This window comes from Polypterus senegalus, chromosome 15 (assembly GCF_016835505.1).
Source record: "Polypterus senegalus isolate Bchr_013 chromosome 15, ASM1683550v1, whole genome shotgun sequence".
Classification (NCBI taxonomy): Eukaryota; Metazoa; Chordata; class Cladistia; order Polypteriformes; family Polypteridae; genus Polypterus; species Polypterus senegalus.
The window spans coordinates 40327880-40354609 of record NC_053168.1 but is presented as its reverse complement, the minus strand read 5'-3'; the positions used below and the strand labels follow the sequence as shown (position 1 = coordinate 40354609).

The 26730-nt window shown below is 37.0% G+C and overlaps 1 protein-coding gene across 5 annotated transcripts in view; it reads right to left on the bottom strand.

The window, feature by feature from the left end:
• Nucleotides 1-2645: 2645 nt before the first annotated feature.
• The window catches only part of thrb (thyroid hormone receptor beta), a 342103-nt gene continuing 318018 nt past the window's right edge, over nt 2646-26730 (bottom strand). For 2 of the 5 annotated variants that reach the window (XM_039737545.1, XM_039737544.1), the window contains exons 4-10: nt 15399-15499; nt 14815-14962; nt 12565-12770; nt 10597-10743; nt 9888-10146; nt 6974-7350; nt 2646-3937 (exon numbers count right to left, since the gene is read on the bottom strand). In XM_039737545.1, coding sequence (XP_039593479.1) covers nt 7109-7350; nt 9888-10146; nt 10597-10743; nt 12565-12770; nt 14815-14962; nt 15399-15499 — 1103 coding nt within the window. In that variant the 3' untranslated portion in view covers nt 2646-3937; nt 6974-7108. Of the gene's footprint in view, nt 3938-6973; nt 7351-9887; nt 10147-10596; nt 10744-12564; nt 12771-14814; nt 14963-15398; nt 15500-16968; nt 17854-26730 lie in introns of those variants that run through there. The other 3 variants (XM_039737548.1, XM_039737546.1, XM_039737547.1) reach the window with 3 other exon arrangements.

Below are 26730 nucleotides of genomic sequence, written 5' to 3'. Positions count from 1 at the left end.
GTCCCCAATCACTGCACTGGGGCATTGGAATTGTGGAAAGCAGCCCGGACACAGACAGGCAGACACCGATGGTTTACAACTAAGTACATGTTTAATCATAGTTTCAGTTCCAAAAGTACCACGCAAAACCCAGTGCCCCTGCACCAATCATCCTTAGTCCAAGCCTCTTTCTCTGATACCTCTCTTCCTGACCGCCTCCAATCCTCTCCTCCAGGTTTCGTCCTCTTCCACCCAACTCCAGCTATCGAATGGAGGGAGGCGGCCCCTTTTATGTTCACCTGGACGTGCTCCAGGTGCCACCTGATGAACTTCTGCCGGACTTCCTGGTGTGGCGGAAGTGCCGGCTGAGCACCCGGAAGCACTCTGGGTGTCCCTGGTTTTCCTTCCACCAACACCTCCGGGTGTGGCGGAACAGCTGACGCCCAGGGCTCTTCAGGCATCCGGGCGCACCCTGGCGGTGACCACGGGTCCCTATAGGGTTGAGCATCCATGCTCCGTTTCCGTGGTCCCCATGCCAACCAGGGCGGCTGCCCCCTTGTGGTCCGGAGGAGGCGTAATTCCTCTTCCGGTCCTTCCGGGTGTCCCGGCTGGGTACCGCCCCCAGCCGCTTGCTACAGTATCCACATTCAGATCACAGGATTAGCGCCTACTCACCATCTTCTTCTAGCAGCAACCCAAGCTTTTCCTTGATGGTGTCCATCCCAGTACTGGGCCAGGCTAGAGCATACTTAGCTTCAGGTGGATGACCTGTTCTGAAGTGCTGTACATGTGGTATGGCTGATTACTAAACAGCATGCAATAACATGCAGAAGGCTCCCCTGCCTGGAATCAACCTGAGGCCCAAGTGCCGTGAGTTGCCAACTCTTCCTGCTGTGCCATTAATGTACACTGAACACTCAAACATGCTGTAAATGGACCGACAAATAAAAATGACTTAAGAAATTACTATACAACACAGCATTAAATGTAAACATTACAAAAAGCTAGGCAAAAAATATAAAAGTACTCAGATTGAACCAAACATAAAATAATAAAGGACACGTGGGCCTCTCCGCATCTGCTGGAATGCATAAAACTAAGCAATATAAACTTAACGTGTGTTTTCAATCACACTAACATGCCAGTTAAATCAGCAGTATGTTCCTCAATATAAGGCTTTGTTGTGTCAATTGATGAAGTTACAACAGCAGGTTCATTCACTCTTTATAGGAAAGTCAACAAACATGACTTATAGAATCAAGCTGATTACTGATTTGAATCAGTTTCTTTTTTACGGCTTACAAACTTTTTTTTCCATTTGAATTTCATTTTTATTTTCTCCTTTTTGATTATTTTGTGTAGTGTGCTAACTTAATTATATCCAAATGGTGACAACTAAAATGGAACAGACACAGGGACAAATGCCAAATGCCAACAAGAAGTTACTGGTTCAGTATCACTTCCAACTGTGTGATTATTAGCAATGGCTTAAATGGCTAAGAGATTTCAACTTATATAAGCACATCAATCACCCAAGCAGGGATTTCCTGAAATGGTACAATGAAGACTGCAACTGGTAAACAGCAGCTGCCTAATCAGGAGAAGAGCCCATTAACCCGGAGTTAACTGATGATTTACTGCCACTGGTTCAGCCCACCATGAGTGGGGTGGAGTAGACCAGTTAACACAAAACTTAAGTTTGATATTATTGTAACAGAAGGCACTCTGGGAATGACCGCTTTGAGCCTGTCTAAAATAGTAAAGCGATTAGCTTGAGCCTGTAGTCAGTGAGGAATACAAAACTGAACTGCACTGAATTTCAAACAAATTTAGAGGCACCAAATAACCTGCAAATAAACTGCAAATCTTTGAGATGTTGGAGGAAGATCAGAGTACCCACGGAAAAACCATAGACCTAGGGATACCTGTACATTCAGGGATAGTTTTTGTCATCAGCCAGTCATACTGACTGATAGTTTCTTGTGTCCTAAACGGGTTCTGGACTCCGCACTATAACCTCAAGTGGACATGACCAGCCACAGAATAGAAAAGCTAGTGACTTGTCTTGCTGAAGTCTTCAATGTGAGGTTGTGTCATCGCTGTAACACTCCACGCAATGTTTCAATCCTTAAATTCTTACATCTTCTTTTTCTAACGGACTACCTCCATTTTTACACATAAATGAGGAAAAAAACGATCACATAAAAGAATAAGACCATAGATAAATAAAGGGCATAGTGTGATGTCAGATCAGACATGGCTGATTTTAAAAAGGCTGAGAAGCACATAACTTTGTAGAGTGACAAATGAATTAAAACAGAAGCAAAAAAGCAGTAAAATAATTTTTTAAATCTCACAAATTATATGTGTCATGGAAATGAAAAAAGGTGCATGTGTAAAATTAAGGATTCAATTAAAGAAATTAAGTACTTACCCATTGTCCATAAAAGTCAAAATTTTGGCTCACTCTATCAATAAGCACAATCTGCAATTAGTACACATTAAATAAAGTTTTCCCACTGTATGTTTTCACTATTGGTTTTCCTAACATCTTTCAACGTTTCAGGACATTTCATGTTTTAATTGTTTTGTGCTTTGCAGTAATGCTTTGTATGCTGCATTTTTAATTTTACAAAAGGAAGGTCAGTCATCAGAAAGACACAGAATAAGTTCAAGGGAGTTTGTCAACCCATCTTTATTTTCACAGCCAATTTACATTAAGTGCAAACATTGAATTGTTAATAGTGCAACTCTTCACTCATATGTTCACTGACAGCATGTGTTACATTGATTTCCACATTCTCCATACCAAGTATATGCCCGTTTTCAATCTTAATTGATAATGCTGACCAACATGCCAGTGAAACACATTTGGTTTGGTACAAAACTGTGAGCATTTACAATGTACTGTACACTCATATATTTGGACTGTAATTTGGCTAAACAGGAGTTTGTTTCTTCTGGTTTACGGCTATCGTGTTAGGATATCAGGTAATGTGTAAGGCGATTGAGCCACTTGAGCATCACATTTCTCTGATGATCCTCATGTGTTCTCATACTAGGATTACGCTGCGTAAATCTGCTGTTGGTTTAGCTCAAGATAATGCTATTTGGTGTGATGGTACAATACTGAACGGCAATTCCTAACAAGATGCTCGACACAGCATTTACTGTTAGTTTTATAGCTGTCACATATTTGAACCCATTGATATCTGCAGGCAAAACACACATTAGCTGATAAGACCAGCAATATCTAAGCCTCCTTCTTGTGAAAGACAAAATATCGGATGAACTAAAGAAGGACATGTGTCCAATCTGTATAGAATTCATATTACAAAATAATGGAAAGTTAAGGTTGCTCTTTTTTGGCTTTATCTGTAAAATGTTTACAAGTTCATTAAATGCATAAAGTATCTGTAGAAAATAACATCTGCAGTCTGAAAATATACAAACCATTATCCTCTGTATGGTAAAATAGCTTTGTAACGGTGTAATATATATTTTATTGAATCACATATACCTTAAATGCTATTGCCCCACCATAGCTTCCTAAAACACTAGCTTTGCAAAATATATAACACTCTTTAATCAGCAATAAGAGTATTTGCATTACATTAATAGTTCATTTTATTGTTTGTTGCTTTCTTTATAAAACAGAAGTGAATGGCTAACTTTAACCCTGCACTTGTCCTTAGCTTATCAATCTGATTGTCTGTGCGCTCAAAGTCTTTATTCTGTAAAGTCGCCAACATGGGGGTGGGATGAAAAAAACCCCAAAAGAATGTAATAAATATGTCCAGTCTACTGTCTTTACAAGGCATCGTCACATAACAGGAAACAGAAGATGGTGCTTAACAAAAGGATCTTGGGATGATGTTTTGCAAAAGGCTATGAACAACGGATTAAAATGTAAATGCTGATGCTTTATGTTGTCACTTATTCATGTTTTCGGTTATTTCTGAAATGAGAAAGCATGGAGGGCAGACTGTTAACGTGAAGGTCGAAAGTGAATAGTAAAAACAATGTCTAACTTCAGCTTTATATAAAGCCAACACTGGCTTGGCATTCATGCTGCAAGTAGGCTATGCTGTTCATTTTCGGTGCGTAGTGAAATCAAGGTGCAACTCTGAAGCCATAAGACACAGCTCACATGTTCATACAATCTGATCCAATGCAGGTAAATACAAAAGCTACAAAAATAAACCTCAAAAGACAAAAAATACCTATCAGTTACACCTCCCAAAACAGCATTGCTTCTTTGACATTAAAATGATTTGTGTTTAAAAAACGTATGACACGTTGAATTGAGAGTTCCTGAACATTTACATTTAAGAAGGTAACATATCTCTAACCATGCAGATCACCAAAATATGATTCAGCTCCTGCTGGGTCCAGGATAACACTTCGCCATCACTATAAAATGGCACAAATTTTTATTTCTGAGAAAAATGTGAGACTTACTGTTGCCATATGTTTAAAAGCTTGAAAAGAAATTAAACACCAAAAAAAAAAAAAAAGCAAAAGTCAAGAAAACAACAGGGTGGCCTTATGTAACTAAGTATACATTATGAGGCGCTCTGTAGCTCTACAACAACAGAAGTGGACCTTGGCATTGGTCATTATTGAAGTCACTGTACACTGGTGGAAGTGATCAAGTGACCTCTGAGATTCATATTATCCTGTCCCCCATTTTCATGTGTGATAGTGGACATGGCCACATCACATGACAAGGGCACTCTGCTTTCCCAATAACAACAATTACTTGCTTTGGCATTTGTTTCATGGCAGCCTTTCCCTGCCTGTGCTCCACAGCTTGAGAGATGCCAAAGACTTATTGAAAAGACATTATTTTTCTTAGCTACACACAACATTTTCATATGTTCAATGTGAAAATAAAAGGACACAGTGTGTTTTTACTTTGATGGACTATACTACCGGACAAACGTTTTAGAACACCTTTAGTTTTTCAGTTTTTATAGAAATGCATGCAGATCAATGTCTTAATGTTTCATGATATCAATCATGGCAAAGAACAAATAAGCACTGGACATAAAAAATAAGTCAAGGAATCATTAAGTGTACAAAATTGTATTCAAATTTCTGAGTCGTCGAAGTAGCCACCTTTTGCTGATGTAACAGTCAAAAACACATGTGGCAGTCTTCCTATAAGGGAAATCAAATATTGGTTAGAAAGATCTTCCCAACACAGTTGTAGACGTTTCCACAAATATGTTGAACTTGTAGTTTGCTTTCCTTTCGCCCAACTATCCAGTTCATTCCAAACTAAGTCAATGGGGTTTAAGTCTGGAGACTGAGCTGGACAGTCCATGTTTTGAGGAGTACCTTCTTTCTCTTTTCTTTTAATATACTTCTGACATAGCCTGGAGGTATGCTTTGGGCTTTCTTATTTTGGCCTTTAAGGAATGGCTTTCTTACTGCCACTTGTCCTGTCAAACCAGTAGCACAAAGTCTCCTCTTCACAGCAGAAACTGAGACTTGCTTTTTTCAACCACAGTTAAGCTGTGCTTGAGCAGTTGTGCTGTGAGGCGCCTATCATGCAGGCTTGTGACCCTCAGAGACTTGTATTCTTATTGGGTTGTGGCTTTGGGTCTGCCAGATCTCTTTCTATCAGAGCCTTTTCCAGTTTCCAGGTTTGTTTGGATTGGGTAGAATGCTGTACTCACCGACACTTTGATTTTTTTGTAATTTCACTAAATGAAAGGCCTATACGTCTATATGGGTAATAATGCAGTGTCTTATTTTATTTGTTAATTGCTGTTTTCTGGTCATTATCACTGGAATTTACAACTTTCTGAAGTGTAATATTGTTACAGTAGTACTTCAGAGGGTGTAGTAACACAGTCTATTCCAACTCTGCTTTGACGGACAGAAGGTTTTTAAGTATTCAACAAAAGTTGGGACACCAGTGCAAACTGTCTGCTTCAACTTGGAAGGCTTAGTTTACTTTAATAGCTGCAGAATATCTGTACGTTGTAACCTATTAGTTGTTCACTGAAGAAGGCTCATTTGTAATATTCTGAAATTTCCTTTTTTGTTTTCCTAACCTAAACTTTCAATTTAAACCTCTGGCAATTTACTGCTTACCTTTTCACCATTTTAGGTTATTCATTGCATTTTAACTTATTAAATTTAAAGTAAACTGGAAAAACTGAGGTGTTCTAAAACCTTTGACCAGTAGTGTACTTCTGGCAGCCAGTGTTCAGCAGTGAAACTAAATAGACAAAGAAACAATTTTTTTGTCCTGGGTAGAAACACGAATCTTTACCTATGTGGTCACACCACATATAAGATATTAAAAGATAAAAAAATGACTAAACTGCAAGGATGAGCACACCCCACACCAGTGGGCAGATCCGAAAAATAACTTCTTCATCCTCATTTTTGGCACAGTTTTGGAGAATTACAAAAAAAATGTCAATCTTGAGCTTATAGACCAAAGAAATGACCAATAAAAATAAATAAATAAATAGTACAAGGTTGAATTTGTCTAGAAGAAACTCTAACAAATATTTGCTCATTACTGTCATTCACGCACCAGGACTTGTGTTAGTGTTAGTACTGCTGCACACGCCAGCCTTGCCAGCCTTTCTGACTGATTGGTACACACCAGTGCAGTAAATGCCATTTCAAATTTTCCAAAAACACAGGTATGGCTTGGCTTTCTTATTGCATACCTAGTATGCATACTGAAGTAATCTGTGTCAACAATTTTTTACTTTTTTTCCATGCCAACACATTTGTTTTGTTTTAAATTGAAACAAAAGAAAATTTAGTGGCATGACTAACACAGAGGAAGAAAAATTGGGAGATGTGTACTCAACATGTCTGGCACTGTGTTGGTGTTTCTTGCAATTTCCTTAATTTTTGCAGGTACCCATGACCTTTTAAGTGCTGTCAATTGTTCTAGAACAATTTTAACATAAAAAAACTACAACATTTGTTAAAAAAGGATAAAATTTAACCTCACACGTACCCGCATTGAAGGAATGTTTTCATCCACGTCTAGGCAGAAAGCTATCCTATGCTATGGAATGAAATTATGCTCAGTAGTGCTAAAACAGTTTTAGAAAGTCTAGAGTAGGAATTCCACCCCATCTTGGACAACATCTCAGTCCTCAAACACTTCCAGAAAAAGAGGTGGGAAGAGCTCTGTAGGACACTCCACCTTCATATGCAGAAACCTGCTGGCATGGCATGCTCCTATCATTCGTAGGTCTGTTACTTTCATTAAAAGTTTTGGCCAGAAGTGAGAGACATTATGCTTGCGATAGTTAATGTAATGCTCAAAAGCCAGGAGGAACTCTTCCTGACATTTTTCAATTCTTTCCACGCTTGAAAGCCCTGGACGATCTGTCAAAAACAGAAAGGACAAAAAGAAGAAGTCACAAGAAACTTGTTTGTTAAAAAAATAAATAAATCCACCCAGTAATTTTTTTGCATTCACTTTACAGGTTAATGGAGATGGTGTCTGTTCTGGAAAAATCAAAGCAAGACCCTTAATGGCACAACAATTTAGATTCATCAATCAACCTTACCTGCACAGCTATAAGGTACCAGGTGAACTATTTATATTACCACTAGATACAAGCTGTATGTTCTTTTTTGTTTTATTTTTTTATAGTGTCAATGGTGTACATATTCCAAGCTTGTACATGGCACTGCATTGTATGAAAATAAAGTGAGGAAGAAAGAAACCTAAAGAGGGAAGACTTCTGTACAAGGATTGTGAAACTTTATAGACAGTGACCCACCAGGGATCATATCCAGACCCCTGAAGCTGCAAAGCAGGTGCATTAATCAGTGGATCAGTGTGCCATCAAAAAACCCAAAATGCTATTATTAATAAAAAAATACTTTGTTATTTTGTTCATCGTGCATCAAGAGTGTGAAAAAACAGGCAACATCACAATCATTCTTCAGGCCACGTGTCCCTGATAAGGAGAATAGTAAAAGGCTTCTCTTACTGTATGCAGAGAGGAACATAATTTTAACGCCTGATTTAGAATACATCTGCTTGGTACAGGCTTTCTTTCAAATGTCTATTCATAAATTTTTCTGAGAAGTCCGGGTCTGTCCTGGTATCATCAGAGACAAGAACGGAATCAGCAGTGGAGAGGGTGCCTCATTTGTGTATCAGAGAACATTCTTGCAGTTGAAGTTAATCAGGTTTTGTGCTCTAATTCTACCACCACAGCTTTTGCTGCCATGGCTGTCTATGGCTTACATTGAGAATGAAAGGTTGGTTTGCTGCTGCAGCGTGGCACTCTCAGGCTCAGCACAATGTTGAGGGTTGTTAGTTTAATAGTTCAGTATTTTTGACCTCACAAATAGCTCTATCTAAATTTAAGTGACACCAGAGGTAAATTAAATTGCACAGACCAAAATTATAAGAGCATTTTGGAAAAAAGGGAATCTGTCCAGCAGGCAAATGTATCACAGCTGCAAGCAATGAAACATTTTTAACAAAAATGCATCTTCAAACCTTAAGGTAACAAGCTAAAAAAGTGCAAATTGTGAACAAAAAAATAATGTTGAATAAAGAGAAACAAATAAACCAAAGGGAATATTACAATGAAGTTTTAAATAAATTATTATTTCACTAAGAGTAAATATATATATATATATATATATATATATATATATATATATATATATATATATATTTAAACAAATTACATTAGTACTACTTCATGCACACATAATGATCATAGGCTCAAAAAATTCAAAATGACTGAGAAAGTCACAGTAAAGAATCTGCCACTCAATGTAGTGACCAATATCTTAAAATAGTCAGATTAAATTTATTGGTATAAATTAATTTGTATTTTGCATCATAATCCCTTTTAATCTTGTTATTAGGTGTTTCCTTGAAGAAGAAGCATTAATCTGTAACGATCATCACTCTGTATGAAGTACTTTTAATCCTTATTAATCATGACACCAAGGAATAGCAGCAGTTGGCCTAACGCTGTTACTGAATGGAGATGATAAATTTGTATTGCATACTGAATGAATGGACTTTGCATCAGATCTTTTAATCTATAGTGTCCATCATATTTTAATTTAAGCGCTGCTTTAAAAGGTCGACTGTCTTGGTATTAGTGAGTGTGAGTTGTACGTACTCTGCTGTCCCATTGAAGGCTGGTTTCTACCTTGTGACTAATGCTCCTTGGATAGGCTCCAACTTGGTAACAAATAAATAAACATAATCATTCCTTAAAATGGACGGATGAATACTTTTCTTACATATTTTTGATGCTCAGATTTTCTCACAGATAATGTAACTCATTTATAAAATCTGCTTTATGTTATAAACTATTTTTTTAATTCACTAATTAAAAACCCAATGGTGTCAGGATTTCCAGTATAAAGTACAAGGCAGAAAGCAGCCCTGAATGATTCAAAAATTACCCTCACAAAAAATGTGCCAATTCAAAGTTGCCATTTGAAAAAACATCTTTGGGATGTAAGAGATAAGTGGAGTAGCTGCAAAAATCCATATGGATCTGGGAAGAACGTGGAAACATGACAGTGACAGTGATGAAGCCGGGAAACAAACTCTGGTATTTGGAATGATGACGTACTAGACATACTATTACAGTTTCAGCTGTCTGTGTTTTGTAAGTTATTTTGCTTTACTGATCCCTTCATGCCCAAATCAAGAGGATCCTGAAATAAAGGCGCTAACTTTCTTAAATCAGCTGTAGGCATGACATAGCAGAGCTTTTACCAAAGTGTTCTAACTCTGTTGATAACACTACACAGTATACAATATATTTTAGATTTTAAACTGTGGTTAAAAAGTGAATCATATAGTGATCAGAATTATTTTCCAAATTAATAAAAATGTATTTTAGTAAGATTACTCTGAAAAAAGTAATGCTTACCTGAGGACATCAAAATTACAGCCTGCAGCAGTGCAACCTCTGAGTCGTCCAGATTAAAAGATGAAAGTGACATCCCGAGGTCAAAGATGGCATCAGACACCACCCCAAGGCCTCCATTTTTGAGCTGCCCTCTGGTCACTGCCATCTCCCCATTAAGAGTTAATGTCTCACTTTCTGGGTCATAACGTACAGCTGCACGGAGAGACATAATTTCCATGCAGCAGCCTTTGAGAAGGATTATCTGGTCTTCACATGGCAGCTGAAACAGGGCAAATAAAAATGCATCATTGTACCTTTACATAAATCCATAAGAGTGACTGAAATGCTGAAAAACACATTGTAACCTTAAAATTATGGGATATGCTATAATAGTTTTACTGGAAATGGACCCGAAAGGTATTAACTGACTTGCTGACATGTTTATCTGAAAAGGTTTTGCAGTAAGTCAATAAGGCAGGGAAATCTAGCTTCCTGCTAGATGTGGGAAGCTGCTTGCAGCACCTGATCCGATCACTCAGGTTTCCAACCAGATGGAAATGAGGCTTTGTGATTAATCCAAAGAGCAGGGCTTTCAGGAGCATGCTGTCCTTGTACACTGAGACACTGTGTAAGTGTATGGCTTCAGTCCAGGTTCTCGCCCCATTGAAGCGTCAAACCTTCTGAGAGAAAGAATAACACCCTACACAACAACAACAACAACAGTTCCTACCTCACAAAACATAGGCAGCTTTTTGGCAAAGTCCACCACCCTTGTGATGGCAGGTGTGATGATTTTTGTAAACTGGCTAAATGCTTCTATGTCCACCTTGCTTCCCTCTGGTGCGTTCATGATTGGAGCCTGACCAATATCTTCTGGCTAAAGATTTAAAAACAACAACAAAACAATCATATTTATGTAGTAAAGAAGGAGCAAAAATGTAATTTAATACACCTTCATTATTATTGTGTATTATTTATTTGAAATGAGCAATATACAATGGTTGCCCGGAAAGGTTTTGTAACACCATTTTTTATTTCTAGTCAAAACATTGTATAAATACCCTGATAGGATACCTTCATGCATTAGCCACACTTATAATACCTCCTACACAACCTTTATCATCATCAACAAGCCAAAAATATATGCATATATCCCTGAATCCCACACTTGCAGCCACTTCTTCACTTCATCAAATTTCTCATCATCAATAAAAAGCCTTTTCCTCATGGAAACTGGTAACTTTGAGAGAGATTTGGTGATTGCTTCCCATTTCTAAAATGTATGTCACTGCAGAATGCCATTTTGAGTGTCAACTGCATGTGTGTGCAGACCGAGTATTTGGTGCAAAACAGTAACAAAGAAGACATTTGAAATTAACTATAAAATAATTTTCAGGTGTATCTAGGTAATTAGGCCTAAAGTATAAAAAGTGTTGCAAATATTTCAGAGCAACTACCATTTAATTAAAATTTCACCTACTAATGTAGATCTTTCAGTTTTAAACTGAATATTGATAAATAAATTAATAATGGAATCACTATCAATCTGCCTTCATCTATTAGTCAAAGTGTTACTTTAGAAGTTGGTAAATGACTCTAAAAAGTGATACTAACTGAAAAATAAAGATAATATAAAGCCTCAACTCCAAGCCAAGTATGAGCAAGTATTGAAAACGAAAAGAAAAACACATGCTTGAATTGAAGGGAAGTTTGTAATTTCAAAGCATAAAAATCAGGAAAATGTAAAACAATGATGGTTCACTTAAGTCTTTTTAAACACTAAGCATTGTTCAGGCTTTTATCTCTCCTATCTCGCTCATATCACATAACGTACGCAACTGAAGATTTTCAACTGTCCAACAACATTCATGAAGATAACTTAATACGTGACACAGCATAACCCAATGTAGTAATTAACTCATCGAATACAATTTAGGTTTGCATGCAGCAAGACTTTATCCCAGCAGCACACAACACAGGGAAAGAGACACATTTGTTGATGAGGCCGTTTCACTGCAGGGCACATTCATTCACATACCCACACTCACTCACTGGACGGCGTGTCTGACTGGGAGGTTTCCAACCAGGGTCCCAAGCTGTTTCGTTGTGTGGTGGGTATGGAAACACGATGTACCAGTGCATGCTCTCCAACCTGTCCTGACCTGAATTCACCTACCATGAAATATCTTTTTACTAACCTATACTGTACTAGGGTGTTGTACCGTGTTGGCCGTTATGAATGTAGTGAGAAGTCAAGCAAAACGACACATTTTATTGGTTAATTAAAAAGATTACAATATGCAAGCTTTTCAGGCAACTCAGGCCGCTTCTTCAGGCAAAATGTAACAGAATGGGCAAGAGTTGCCTCAACAGCTTGCATATTGTGATCTTTTTAGTTAACCAATAAAATGTGCCATTTTGCTTGACTTATTACTTCTACCCTATACTAAATACATTTTAAGCACACTAGTAGAACTGTTGCTAATATAAATAAATTCAACTAAATTAGTTTGAAAATTGCTGTACTTAAGAGAAAAATTCAATCAAATATGAACAGAGAGCATGTAAGCTCCACATAGACACTGAACAGGTGGGGCTTTAAACACAAGACTAGCAGTAGTGCTAGCGCCAACCACAGTACCACCGTGTCCTCCCAAGGTATACCACCTCCTAAAAGTCAAGACACACAGAATCTTACCAGGAATTTTCTTTTTTGTTTCCAGTGGTTTCCCTGTGCGTTAGTGGTCATGTGTGCCTCTGTCACCACTCGGATGAGCTCCCACTCTTCTTGGCTAGGTTCAGGCTTGCTCCAAATGGTCTTCTGCAGTTCTTCACGTCGTCGTCTCTCTCGATTCTCTTCAATCAACTTTCTTTTCGCTAATCGCTTGCTGTCATCCAAGACCACTGTTTTAGAAAGAAAAAATAAACACAATTACACAAGAGTCTAATAATTGTTAATTATTAAATTCAATTCAGAAATAAAATCACCTCATAATTTAAAACTAAAGTTACCAAAATAAAAACTGTATTGGTTCTTTTAATACTTTCAGACATAACAGAATAAAAAAAGATTACAAGACAAGAAGTATCTGAAATCACCGAGGTGTTCTGTCTTTAGAACAGGGTAGTAAGATGGCTCAGTGGTTAGTTCTCCTTAAGCACAGGTCTGTTTTTTTTCTATCTGGTCACTGTCTGTTTGGATTTTGCACATTTTTCCTCTGTTTGTATAGCACTTCTTTCTCCTCCAAAGAGTCCATTTTAGGTTATTTAGTAACTGTAAATTAGCTTGGTATCAGTTTGTGGGTGCAGGATGAACATCTTATCTATGGTTGGTTTCTGATTTGCGCTCTGTGCTTAATAAACCATTTTTTCCATATATAAAAAAATGGTTTAGCCAGTGGATAGATGGATCTTTGTAACATATTGCAAATCTCAATGTGAAATGTTCAGCAATGTTGCTGCCACAGAACTCAATGGCCCCAGGTTCTGCGTTGGCTATGATGTATTTTGCTTGTCCTGTTAGGGCTCTTTTAGTGTTTTCTGTCAGTTCAAAGATGTGTAAGGAAACAGGAATATTTCAAGAAAACCCACACATAGACAAAAAATAACAAGAAAACTCTGTCCAGACCAGAACTGAACTTGGGATCTGTCAGGCAGCATCATCAGTCACTGCTTCGCTGTGCTGCTCTTGTTCAAAGCAATTCAATACATTTCCATATTTTTCTTTGCTACAAAATTAGATTTCTTGATACAATCAGACACAACTCTCTTATTCTTGAACACATTAACTCTGGGTATAATGCATCAGTATAATAATTTCTTATTGCTGTGGTAATTTTGAAAAAATAGTAAAACAAATGGCTACTTGGATTACTTTGAATAAACTCCTACCTGAGAAATGAGCAGAAATCTCTATGTGCTCATCTGAAATAGCACTAGTGTAATAAAAATACAAATGCTACAATATCATACATTTTAAACCAGGACTAATGAACATTATCAACACTGGACCAGGGTGCCTGTGTGCCACAGGACACATTAACACCAGCAGCAAGCCAATTTTGAATCTCAAGTTAAACCAAGTATATGTGAGCTATAAGAAGAAAACAAATTCCACCCATAGAACATAAGAAGAACATGCTAAATTTACAGAGAAGGAACCCATCTGGGAATGAACAGAGGTCCCAGTGCTATGAGGAAGCAACTCTTTCTGCATACTAGAGTGGCATTCCAATGACATAAAAAATTCACCTGAATTGGTTTTAAGAAATATGTGATTCCTGCTATCCTATCTTTTTGGTTACGCTATAGAAACTGCAAGTATGGTTTACTCAAGATTCATTTTTTATTAGTTTACTATCAATCTGTTTTTTGAACTTGGGTTCAGCTGTGATCATAATATGAGATTATCTCTATGACAAAAATTGCTGAGGAAAAGAAAAAAAAAGTGTGGACATGTCAATTTTTCTGTACATGACCACTCTCTATTATATGTAACAACCATCTTCACCACAGATGTGAGAAGCTTAATAGCGAAATGGCAGGAAGACTTCAAAGTAAAGAGTTAGCTTTGCAAAATGTATGCCTAGACTGCTTGTACCATACAATATTATATTTAATTAAAAAACTCTTTAAATAATGTTCTCAGATATCTGTAGCAAATTCAGCAGCAAAAAATGTAATTTAAACTACAGAGAGCTGACAGTAAATAGTAAAAACTTGGAGCACTGTTATTTTTTTATTTAAAGGGGTAATATAGATGAACCTGTTGGAATTTGGTTTTATATTCCACCTCAGAACTCTATGAAGAGACATTTAGTGTCTACACAGGCTCATCACACGATGGTCAGTGACAAGATTAAAATGTAAAATATAATGAGAACGGTCAGAAATGAATCTCTGCCAAGCACATATCAATAAAGGTTGTATGCAGAGTGCATATGCTTACAGTCTGTCGCCATGCCAACTGAAATGCATTTCTTGAACCGGCACTCCTGACACTGGTTTCTTGTTACTTTGTCTATAATACATTTTCTCTCATACTTGCAGGCATAGGTGGGATGAAGATTTTTCTGAATTGTTCTCCGGAAAAAGCCCTAAATGAAACAGACAATATATAAAGAAACAACAAAATGTAAATTTGGAGGGCCAAGTGTTATACTTTATATTATATATAGTACTGTATTATAGTATACATGCACAAAAATATTATTAAAAAACCTCAGCCATCCCTCACAGTTGCTTTTCTTACTCTTTCCTTCTCTTATATAGTTTGGATCCACTTGTACACACAGTAGATTTAGAGGGAGTTTCTATCCGTATATCATAAGGTTACTGAACAGTCATTCATAATTTTAATACCAAACACTGTACCTGTTTTGTATATGTATATTACACAGTATATTACATATATACTGTATATGAATATATATATATATATATTCATACACACACACATTATATATATATTACACTATACTACACTATAGTAACTACACTATTTGTAGTTTCAAAGCCTTTTGGGCCATTTACCTTGCAGCCTTCACAGGTAATACACCGATAGTGGTAACCAGTTGCTTTGTCACCACAAACTACACACAACTCATCTTTATCCAAATAGCTGGGTATGTACCCTAAAACAAAAAAGAAAAAACAATTATTTTAGTACAAGTGTGTCTATTTCACATTGGCCTATTTGTTCAGGGATTCAGTTTATGGAAACAACACTCCCTTCTAATGGGTTGTAGATGCCTTAGGAAATCTCCATAGATGGCTTTCACTTTGACACACTAGCTCATTAACAAATGGACTAAATTTGCATGTGGATAGACCTGCTGAGGGCAGACATGAAAAACAACAATATCCATGATATAGTCAGATCTCTAGTTACAGCCTGCTGTCAAACAACAATGCCTACAGCTATTCACCTGATCACTTTGTATTTGTCTGAAATCTGCTGACCAGGAGAGGAAAGTTTTCTAGCTAATTTAATACATTTACATAAAACCGGGAAACATTAACTAGGAAGAATTTGTGAAGCCCTCATCCATAATGGTTTACAGACACACATCTGTGTGTTCACTGTGAACCTTTGTGTAACTCTTTTACTCCTTACTGGACTATATTCTTATCTAACAGAAACAAGACAATAATGAAAAAAAAAAAACCAAAATTAGACACTGGACAGATTTACTGATCACTTATACCTACAGTATGTTGTAGTGTGTTTTGGGAGTTTCCATTTCCCCTGCTTTGTTCTCTTCTAAGGCACACAGAAGATGACAAATGGTTAAATATCTAGTGCAAAACTTTACATGCGATTTAACAAGCCAACCAAAAACAAAACAAAAGGGCTGACTAAAGACTGATCCTGTCTTCATAAAAGGATTACATAAACAATTCAGAATGGCATAAGGAGCTGAACTTCTCTGGGTTAATGAGTCATACTTCAGACATACAAACACAAGAAAAATCAATACCTGATCAATAGAGAACCGTCTAGCTTTACTGCACACAGCTCTGTTCTCACTTTGCCCGCTCACTGCAAAAGTTCATTACCAGTACCCGCACAAAGACTAAAATGCGCTCCAAATAAATCAGTTGCCTGAGACAAAGCTGGTTGTCTTCTGTATCAGAAGAGGTATGGGATTACTGTTTGCAACAGTGCCATTCTGAAGTTGAATGGACTAGCAAGAAAAATAAATGGACAGTTTATACAAGCAGGTAAAAAATAAAAATTTGACACTTAAAGAAAGTACTTCTTGCAGGGACCTACAAACCCCTTCTATTGTTTCTCAAACTATTGTTAACATCTTTCTGCTCTTCAGGCACACTTTACTTCCATTTGGAGTATTCCAAGCTGTCCTTTTATAAACCATTCACTTACCAGCAGAAAAAAAAAAACTGTGGAGCCCCTTCTGCTTCAGGTTGGCTCTTTGATGGAGGCGGACACTTGTTCTCTTTTAGATGTTTCAGTGGACATGGCTAAGTGCTCCACAGTGATAGCTAAGTAACCGAGCCTGATAACTGATCAGTGCAAAAAACAGAACTGCAGCATGCTTCCCATCAAAAAATAATACCAAAAAATGAGACAAAGTCGTACCTTTTTTCTGTGAACCTGGCATCCACTGAACTTGGGAGAAATCCGTTTTTCCATCTGCGAAACACTCAGTCTGATGATAGTGATTCAAGGCCATGTCCACACTACAGTATTCATTTTTGAACACGTTTCCAGGGTAACTACAGGTATAAGGCTGATTCGCTAGCCAGGCCTGTTCCATACATGCATTATTATGGAGAACCTGCGGCTCACAGTTGCTGTAACACTGGCTTTCATCTGCATACATGCAGTAGTCGACAGGCTGCACAGGGTAATTGTTACCTGTGCCATGATGCACATTGTACGTCTCTTGTATGCAGTAGTTCATAGTGGCAAAAATTCAGAAATCATCAACCTTATGACTGTTAAGAAAATCATCTACCAAAGTAGAGGTATGATATTTTAAATGCCCTTAACTTGTGTCATAAAGTTCAATATGAAACAAAAAAATACACCTGTATGATTCCTTCTATTATCTACTATTTTGTCAGTTTAGTGTTACAGCAGTGCAGGTACTAGAAATCTGCTTTATATACGAGAGGGTAGTCGACACCCCGCCCCATCGACCCCCTTCTCCCGCCAGTCAAACAAACTTGGTAGCAGATTTATGACAGGTTCTAATCTCTGACCGTTACTAAGTCCTGGAGAGAAGACACACAGGTAGCGAGTGACAATCTGCAGTCCACAGCAGCGTCTTCTACGTTTCCGCAGCACCCATTTGAGGGGCGATTACCGTCCACTTGGAAAGTCTGACTTTAAGAAATGACTGCTTCTCCACTTTGCAGAATTTTATTGTTTTATAAAGACATTTTTGAAATGGGAAGGAAAAAAAACATCATCTCTCAAAAGCAGGATTAAAGGAAATCCCAAAATCTGATTTTCCACTTTGGAAAGCTTGTTTGCTGATTTGCTTAGTATTGATTCCATTCTGGCATTTTTTTTTCTAATCACAGTACTGTCCTAATCTGCTATCAGCCATATTGATTATGTTTTACAGCATTAGTCGTATGTTAGGTAAGAAAAGCGTTACAGTTGGGATTTTTGGCATCTGCTTACATCTTTTTCTTTTTTTGAAAAATTAGAGTATAGAGTTTGTTTAAACTGAGCTCTGCAAAGTTGAGAAGTAGCCCCATTACCTTGCAAACTGGAATCGACCTTGATGCCAGGACTAACAATGTGGGCAAAAATTTTGTTAAACGCCGATGCTTGCATGTTTTAAAATGAAACAAGAAAAAGGTGCAACTGACATTTACAAATCCAGTCAAAATTAAACATTATAAAGCTTAATTAAATCATGGATACAGTCCTGGTAAATAAACCTGTTTGAGCATATTACTCTGCTATTAGGCACATGAACTCAAATGCATCTTTTTAAAACGGTTATGTGAATACCCTGGCTAAACAACATGAAGAAAAAGATGGCAGAAAATAAAGCTTTATTGATTGACTTAGTAGAAATTCTACCCATCCATTTTCTAAACCTGCTTTGTCTTGGGCAGGGTCTAGAGATCTTAATTGACCAATCAATAAGACATATGGTACATAGAAGTCCATTCTTTTTACAAGTTGTTTATTTCATCCATGTATCTATCCACCTGTTTTATGGACTCTCCTTTCCATCACAGATAGGATCCTATACCCAACAGCACTTGGTACAAGACAGCAAGCATGCCTGGATTGGATGCCAGTCCTCTGCAGTTTACGCTCACTCAACACCAACTAATGAACCTAAGGTTTAGATCTGTGAGACATGGGATAAAACTTAAATGCCTTGGAACAACCCATGTAGACATTGGGACAACATGTTAAATCCAACCAAAGTGTGATCAAGTGCCATTGTTAAAACCCTATCATGAAGGTTTTCCATCCTTGAACTTGTCCATAGTTGAACAAGGTTACTCCAGGTTAAGGGTAAAAGGGGATGCATAAAGCAAATGAATCCAAGCCCCAGATGGGGCAACAGTCCTTTTATGATCTCACTCATTAATTCAAGGAAAATAGAGTCACCAATGAAACTAACACTATGTTTTGGGATGTTGGTGGAAACCCAAAATTCCCAAGAGAAAACTCGACTTAGATATAAAGACAACATAAAAACTCCAGACAGCCAGTGACTGGGATGAGACTTTAAGCCAGGATTCTGGAGTTATGAGGATATGGCAAACTGTTCTAACATTTAATATTCTGCTCCAACTCCTGCTTTAGAGAGCACAGCATAACATTCCCACACCTGCTTAATTCAGTTCAGGGTCATAGGGAAGCAGCATTAGGTGGAAGGCAGGAGCCAAGCAGACCCTGCAGGGCCCAGTGATGTCCACACACACACACATTTGCACTGAACAAATTTAAGGCGGCCAGTTAACTGGATATTTTGGATATTTGTAACTCCAGTGTGACTGAGGGACTTTATCCAATTGCTTTCTGTAGTGATTTCAGTTGTCTGCAAATATAATTTGAATATTCAAATCCTGAACTGAAGGTTCCTAAAATTACATTTTGACTAGTCAAAACAACAATTACACATGGCTAATGTGCTTGAATTAAACATACCTAAAATGTAATATTCGCTAGTTACGACATATGTGAGGCTATTTCTACCTCTGATTTAACAAGTCAAAATATAATTACAGACCACAGCCATTGGAAATTTCATAGTCAAAATGTAATTTTGGTAGTCTCTAAAATTAATTATGACCAGTGAACATGTAATTACAGATATCTTGATTTGAAAGCTTCCCAGCCCCCAATATTTAGAAAGATCTCTAATTTGTATTCTGAATAGTGAATATAATATTGTATGTATCTCAAATTCACATTCAGACTAGTGAGAAAATGTATTTTAGATACAGATGTAGTTCTGTGCAGTCAAAATGTTAACAGTAGTTATTTTTTTAATTTTATTTGACATACTTTATCAATTCCTGAAGGGAAACTGTCTTATTGCATGACCCGGTTTGTCAAAACAATGCAAGAAATTATTCAAATATTTTTTTCATTATAAAGAAACACAGGCAACCACTACGCCACCTTCATGCGCCTCTTCTGGAGCTTCACGATCAGCTATCATTTTGCCATGCAGCTCTGCTTCATTTTGTTTGATAAGGACTTTTTTATGTGGTTATTTATATCCAGGTTATACCATATTCATGTAAATAAGGCATTCAAGTCATTATAATACATTTCCTTTCAAGGTAAGTAATTAAAACATCCTTTAACCTTATTCCAGAATACACACTATCAGCATTATTATATTGCTTTGTTTTGTAATATACTGTAAACTGTTATATAGAACATCTTGTTAAAGTAACAATAAACTAAATAACTGAAGGGGCTGTATGTGAATAGAAAAATGAAGAGTTTTGAAATTTGAAAAGGAGACCTTTTGAATAATGAACAAATATACCACTGTTAAAACATTTCAAATATATGACTAGATTTCCAAAGCATATAAAATAAAACTTTGATATTCTCTAAGTTTCAGAAGAATGCATTCATTTCCTTACATGCTCAGTGAATAAAGGATTTAAAGAGCTGTGTAAAAAGTCAATGTGCAGTAATATATTTAAGATCTGTATATAACTTATTTTCAAAGTTCTTTACTAAGACACCCCATTTAATTAGTCCCATTAAAGATGAATCTAACTGAACAATATCTCAGACAGACTCCATTAAGTCTCTAAAGTGATCAACGCATAACATCTGCTAAAGGCCAGGGTGACTAAGGTAAATCTGGTGGAAAAAAAGATTCTTATACCAGTTTAACTTTTTCATGAGGTGATGGCCTCTGCAGCACACATAATCTTTCTATTTGTGCTAAAGGACTTTACCGTAAATGTGGGACCAAGTAATGAAGCTGTAGCTTGGGAGGCTCAGTGAGGATAAAACGCCTTTGGCTCAATTCCAAGGAAATTCCTGTATTTATTTAATATTCTTTTATTGCTTTCAAAGAATAATGGTTTTGTCAATATTACCTGTATATTACAGATGGTTTCTAGAAAGAAACCTTAGCACTGGTAAAAACGTTATGACATCTCCAATAAAACATTTATATCAAAAACATTGTATATATTCATATTTCCTGAAATAACAATTACATAAAAAAATCTTGCAATAAAATTGACACATTAAGTCAAATCAATGCTAAATAACACCATAAAGAATGCTGGGTATAAATTGCTTTTTTACACTACTGACAAGAAGTTACAAGTAGCACAAATAAATTGAATATCAACCCCAAAACATTAAAATATTTGCTTTAAATACTTCATATGACTTTTAAACAAAGGAAAACTGGACTGTACCAACATCAGAATACCAAAATGAAGGCTCAGCTCCTGATTTTAAAGAATTGGACACTGTAAAAAATGCTATGCCATCATCAACAAACTTATCCACCCATTTTGACAATCTGCTCTAAGTTAATGGAATGCTAAAACCTGTTACCAGAAACGACGGCCAGTCGTGAAGGGGTCAGCTGTACAGCACTGGATTGTATTCCTCGGCACCACAACAACTGAAAACATCACAAAAGTGCCAAAACTAAAATAAATGCATGTTTCATATGCCAGCAGTTCTCGCTCACTTAAGTGGGCAAGAATGTAAATGGATGGAGTAAGCTGGTGTAAACAGTCTACATTTCTCACATTTCTTAAGGGATGGTGATTTCTTTTTCATTTAAGATGTGCAATGCTCGAGATGGCTTTCTGTGGTGTATGAAACCCTAGTGGTGATCCATGGGAATTTCATAACAAAGTTCCCGATATACACATAAAAAACTTGGTAAAATCTGTCATGTCTAGAATTTCAACTTTTTATCTAATTTTTCTTGAGGCAGACAGACACACATGTTTTGAGAAAGGAAAAAAAACATTATTAATTGAAACAAGAAGCATGTAAAAATTCTAATGGAATACATTCACTAATCATTTAAATTGCATCAGGTACCTTTTCCCCTTTTTTCAACATGTTCTTGCCCCAAGAGATCAGTCTGAGGGTCAAACGATGTAGAGCCGTCAAAATCTATAAAGCATAGTGAAGCTTCTGTATCTAAATCTGAGTTCATTTTCATACATCCATTGGTTCCCAACAGCGAATGTTTGTCAAAAATGCCCTTCTTGTCCTCAAAATAATTGGCTCTTTCACTTGGAATGCTGGTGGTCTCATGCTGCCACAACGAGGATGAACACAGCATCCCAGCAAGAAGAGGAGTTTTGGCAAAGCCCTGTTGCTCAAATTCCCTTGTAGCATCATATTGTCTTTCAGTTTCTTTGTGTTGCCAAACAGTACCTTCCTGGTCCGCAGAAACTTTTAGCCAAGAGTAATCAGCTACCATTTCAGCTATATTTTGTTAACCCGGCAGATTCTGATCTAACACTTTACTTGATGTCTACCTATGGTTTTGCCTTTCTGTCACTCACTCTTATGAAGTCTAACCACAATGGATCCACAAACAGATTTCTCCATCAATTTATGGGCCAGCCTTCATCGATCACTTGAGGTCTCAGGGGTTCAGGGCTGGTCACGTACAATTTTCAGAGACTTGGAAATTAAAACAACAGGGATTCAGCCTCAACTGACTTGGCTCTTACTGCCAGATGTCCTGAGAGAAACTCGGTTACCTAAGGGAGACATTCTGACAAAGAGTGTTTTCTGATTCCACCGAGGTGATATGAGGGGACTGGCCAACTATTTGTCACGGATTGAATATGTTTATTTGCGTCTCACCACTGATGCTTTGTGACAACTCTATTCTTTCAGCATTATACTGTAAGGAACCCTCTATTTGCCAAAATCTCTTTTTTACAAAAATGTAATGGGTTTAATGTGGGGAAAATGTAAATGCTGAATGCCACTAAAATACAGTGCCATTACAATGTAAAAATGTTGTTTAGGCATCTTGTGAAACTGTTGCTGTTAATAATACAGATGATTTTGAAAAAGAATATAGAATTCAAACAATCAGGAGTAAATATTTTCATTTCGGAAATCCTTACCTTCCAGATACTGACAACTAATCAATGGATGCTGTTTAATTTTATGCTATATATCTGTGTAATAATATGCACATTAACAGGCTTAACACTTCACTCAACTATAGTATGTAACAAAAAATAACCAAGAAAAACTGACATATTATGTTCCTAAATAAAGCAAAAGTTTGGAATGCACGGTGGTCTGCCAAACTGCCATCACAATCTGTTTTCTCAATTTGCTAGAAGACCCAATTCTTCTGCATTAAGGATGTGAGATGTGATAATCAATTTTCAGGAGAAAAGAGAACTTTGGAAAGAAAGAGTAGATTTCATTGGTCTCTTGTCAATAACCCTGAGCACAGATCCCAGCCATGTCATAATATAAAATACCGTGAAGTTTAATTTTAAGAACATTCAAACTCTGCAAAGGACTAATTCTGGATTGGGATTTAAAACAGAGATTCTGGAGCTGAGAGGCAGCAGTTTATAACACTTGTGCCAATATGTAACTAGCACACTGAAGTTCCTAGTTGTAATTGTTCTTTAAGTTGTAATACCAATAAACAAGGGAAATAACTAAAAATAACACATAATACTGAAAATACAACAAGGTGGCCCCTGTATAGGTGTGTGTGGGGGCCTTGGTTTCTTTTTTGTGCCTGATGCTGTTTTAATAGTACTTGGATCTTGCAGCAATAAAATTGGAAGAAGCTATTTAAGCAAATGAATGAAAGAATGTCATCTCTTGATAGTGACATCAATCCTCCATGGTCCTTAATTAGATAAATCTGGCTGTATAACTGACGGACGGATGGATCTAACATGAGCTAGAATAGGATAAAGCTGTTCTGTAATTGATGTATGAATGGAGAGACAGATTGCTTATGATCTTGAACTGGATGGAGTTGTTTTGAAAACGGATGTATGGATGGATGGCGGGATCTCTCATCATTGAATGGGTAAACCTACAGATTGAAGCAGTTTTCAACTGCTAATAGGGCTCAGATATGTTGCTATGAATACATCGCAAAGACCAAACCTTTAGGGGTTTTCAAGTATGCACACCAGAGTCATGGAAGTATCGTGAAAAAGAAACAACGGAGATGGAAATGACACACTTGGAGAAGGTCAGTCAACATACATTAAAGTATATTATTAATGCCTAACAATTCAGAAGTGACAATGTCTCACCTTGTCATGTATGGCATTAGGCTATAGATAACCAAACTAAAGTTGGTGTCACATTACAAGTATTGCAGACTGCATTTACATAATCTTAGCATGTCGGAGGCAGTCATACTATTCTCGCATGAATTCCTGTTGTGTAGTTTGACATACCCAGTAACGCAGTGCAACCAGTCTGCGACAAACCAATTTGATTTTGTCGTACGGGTGGACCTGTGGGAGCTTACATCCAATGGGTGCTCACCGGTAAGTAAAAGGCATATAATGGAGCTTTGAGGAATATGGAACACAACTGTTTTAGACCTAACAAACAAAAGAAAACATTGTTTATCAAATGTTACATGTTTTATGTACCATGGCAGAAAGAAAAAGAGAAAAAAGCAGAGATTGCAGATAAACTAACTCTACCTATAAAGCCTTTACTTGGGACATGCTCCATCAGGCAGAACGTTTATTGGCTGTCAGAAAAAGGCGACAAACGTGAGATACTTTGGGAATGTGCTAGAAAGTCATTACACAGTTAACTCATTGGACATACCTTCAGATTCAAAATTGTGTAATGTGAAGAGATCATGAAGTCCTGTAATGTGACATCGATATTAGATTCACTCCTATCAATGAAAAACAAGGTGGTACGATTGCAGTTATCTAAGGAGCACAAACATTGCCACATGGAAGACATGGACAAAAAACAACTGGATTGCTATTTTATGAAAAGGGTATGATTTCCAAATCAAATCCAATTTTATTTGTCATATGCAGATTATACATACAGTAAAATATTGCCTGGTCTGATGAACCCAGGTTTTTGATGAGTCTTACTACTGTTAGAATTTATGCAAATAAGAATATTTTACCTATTAAACATAGAAACTAATTTTTTGCTTACAAAAACTGTAAACATTGGCATATGGTGAGTGAACTAGTACATCAGAACTAATCTGAAGACTGTACTTGGCTTGATAACATAGCATCTACTTTCCATAATGTTACTGTTACTTTGTTATTTTTGACACTTAACATAATAGAAAATTCAATACACGGAACTGCATTCATTCATTTAAATCCTGACTTTTAAAAGGCATTATTTTATGAGTCAATTTAGAAAGCTCTGAGAAGTATTACATGACTCTTTTTAAAAGATTGCCGGACAGCATGTGAAGTATGCCATAAATGTTTCAAGTAGCGCTGATTTATTTTGATAGTTGAGAAAGTACAAAACCAATGGATATTGCAAAGGTATGCATAACTTTACATTCAATGATTATGCGCATTCTACCTTGATTTGCTAATTTCAAGTGTTTCAACTAATTTCAAATTCAGGACAAAAACTAACTTAGTTGCTACTTCATGAAAAGGGTATGATTCCAAATCAAATCAAATTATATTCTCACATACAGATTATACATACGATACAATATGTAGTGAAATGCTTAGTTGCTCAACTCCAATGACTGTGCCTTGAAAAAGAATATAAAGGGATAATAACAATACACGTCTTTATAAATAAAGGTCAAATTCCGTTACAACGAAGTGTCAGGGACCTAAAAAATATTTTGTTGTAATGAGATTCTGTGTTTGTCGCTATAAGTGCTTTCTTTAACTTGCGTCCAGGCATTTGCAATCATTTCAATAGCTTCTTTCATGTTAATTTTCGTCTCCTCCTGTCTGCAAGTTATGCTGACGAGACTTTTATTTTTTTTTGCATTTCCTTTGCGATAATACATTTTCAGGGTGCGAATGATGCCCAAATCTAATGGCAGAAGCACTGCTGTGTAATTGGGTGGGAGGAACTCAACTCAAACATTATCTAAATGTAGACGCATGCTGTGAGCAGCACAGTTATAAATCAGAAGCAGAATCTTCCTTTTCTTCATATTGTGATGTTTATGAACTCTTTAGGGACACCCCCCCATCCACCCCCCAATGACATGACTCGCCGAACTGCATCCTGAAGCGTGATTGTCGCGTCTGTGGAAGACTGCTTGTCACAGTGCTGCAGCAGAGCGCCGGAGAAGCAAATCTGAATCGATCACGGTCGAGCGCCTGTCATCGATGAGTGATGCAAGGAACATTATAATGCAGGGAACAGTATTACCTGGCCACAACCCTGCCTGACTGCTATGTCTGTGTATAGGAGAGTGCTAGATCCCACTACAATAAATAACCGTGCTCTTCCTGTTTCAAGCTGAATAAAGCTGTTTTTGCTAAACTACTGGGACTCAGCCTCATGTTTTGGGATGCAAGACAGTGACTCACACATCACAATATCCTTGTCAAGTTGCCGCAGCCAGTTTCCCAAAATGTCTTGGGTTATCCAAGCTCGCTAATTTGCTTTATATTCGCAGGGAAGGAATGTAACATGCTTACAACACCAAGGACTGGCTGACTTGCCAATGATGAGAGAAATAACTGCTTTCTCGATGTCTTCAAATGCAGCAGTTTATATACGTTGATGCTGAGGCCCAAGGTTTGCAACCTGAGATTTTTCCTATAAGAAAGTTGACAATGACAATGGCGAAATTCTGAATTCACTGGCAACATCTTTTTTCTTTTTGTCAGAATTGAGAGCCACAAAAATTTCAAGATTTTTTTCTAATGTGAACTG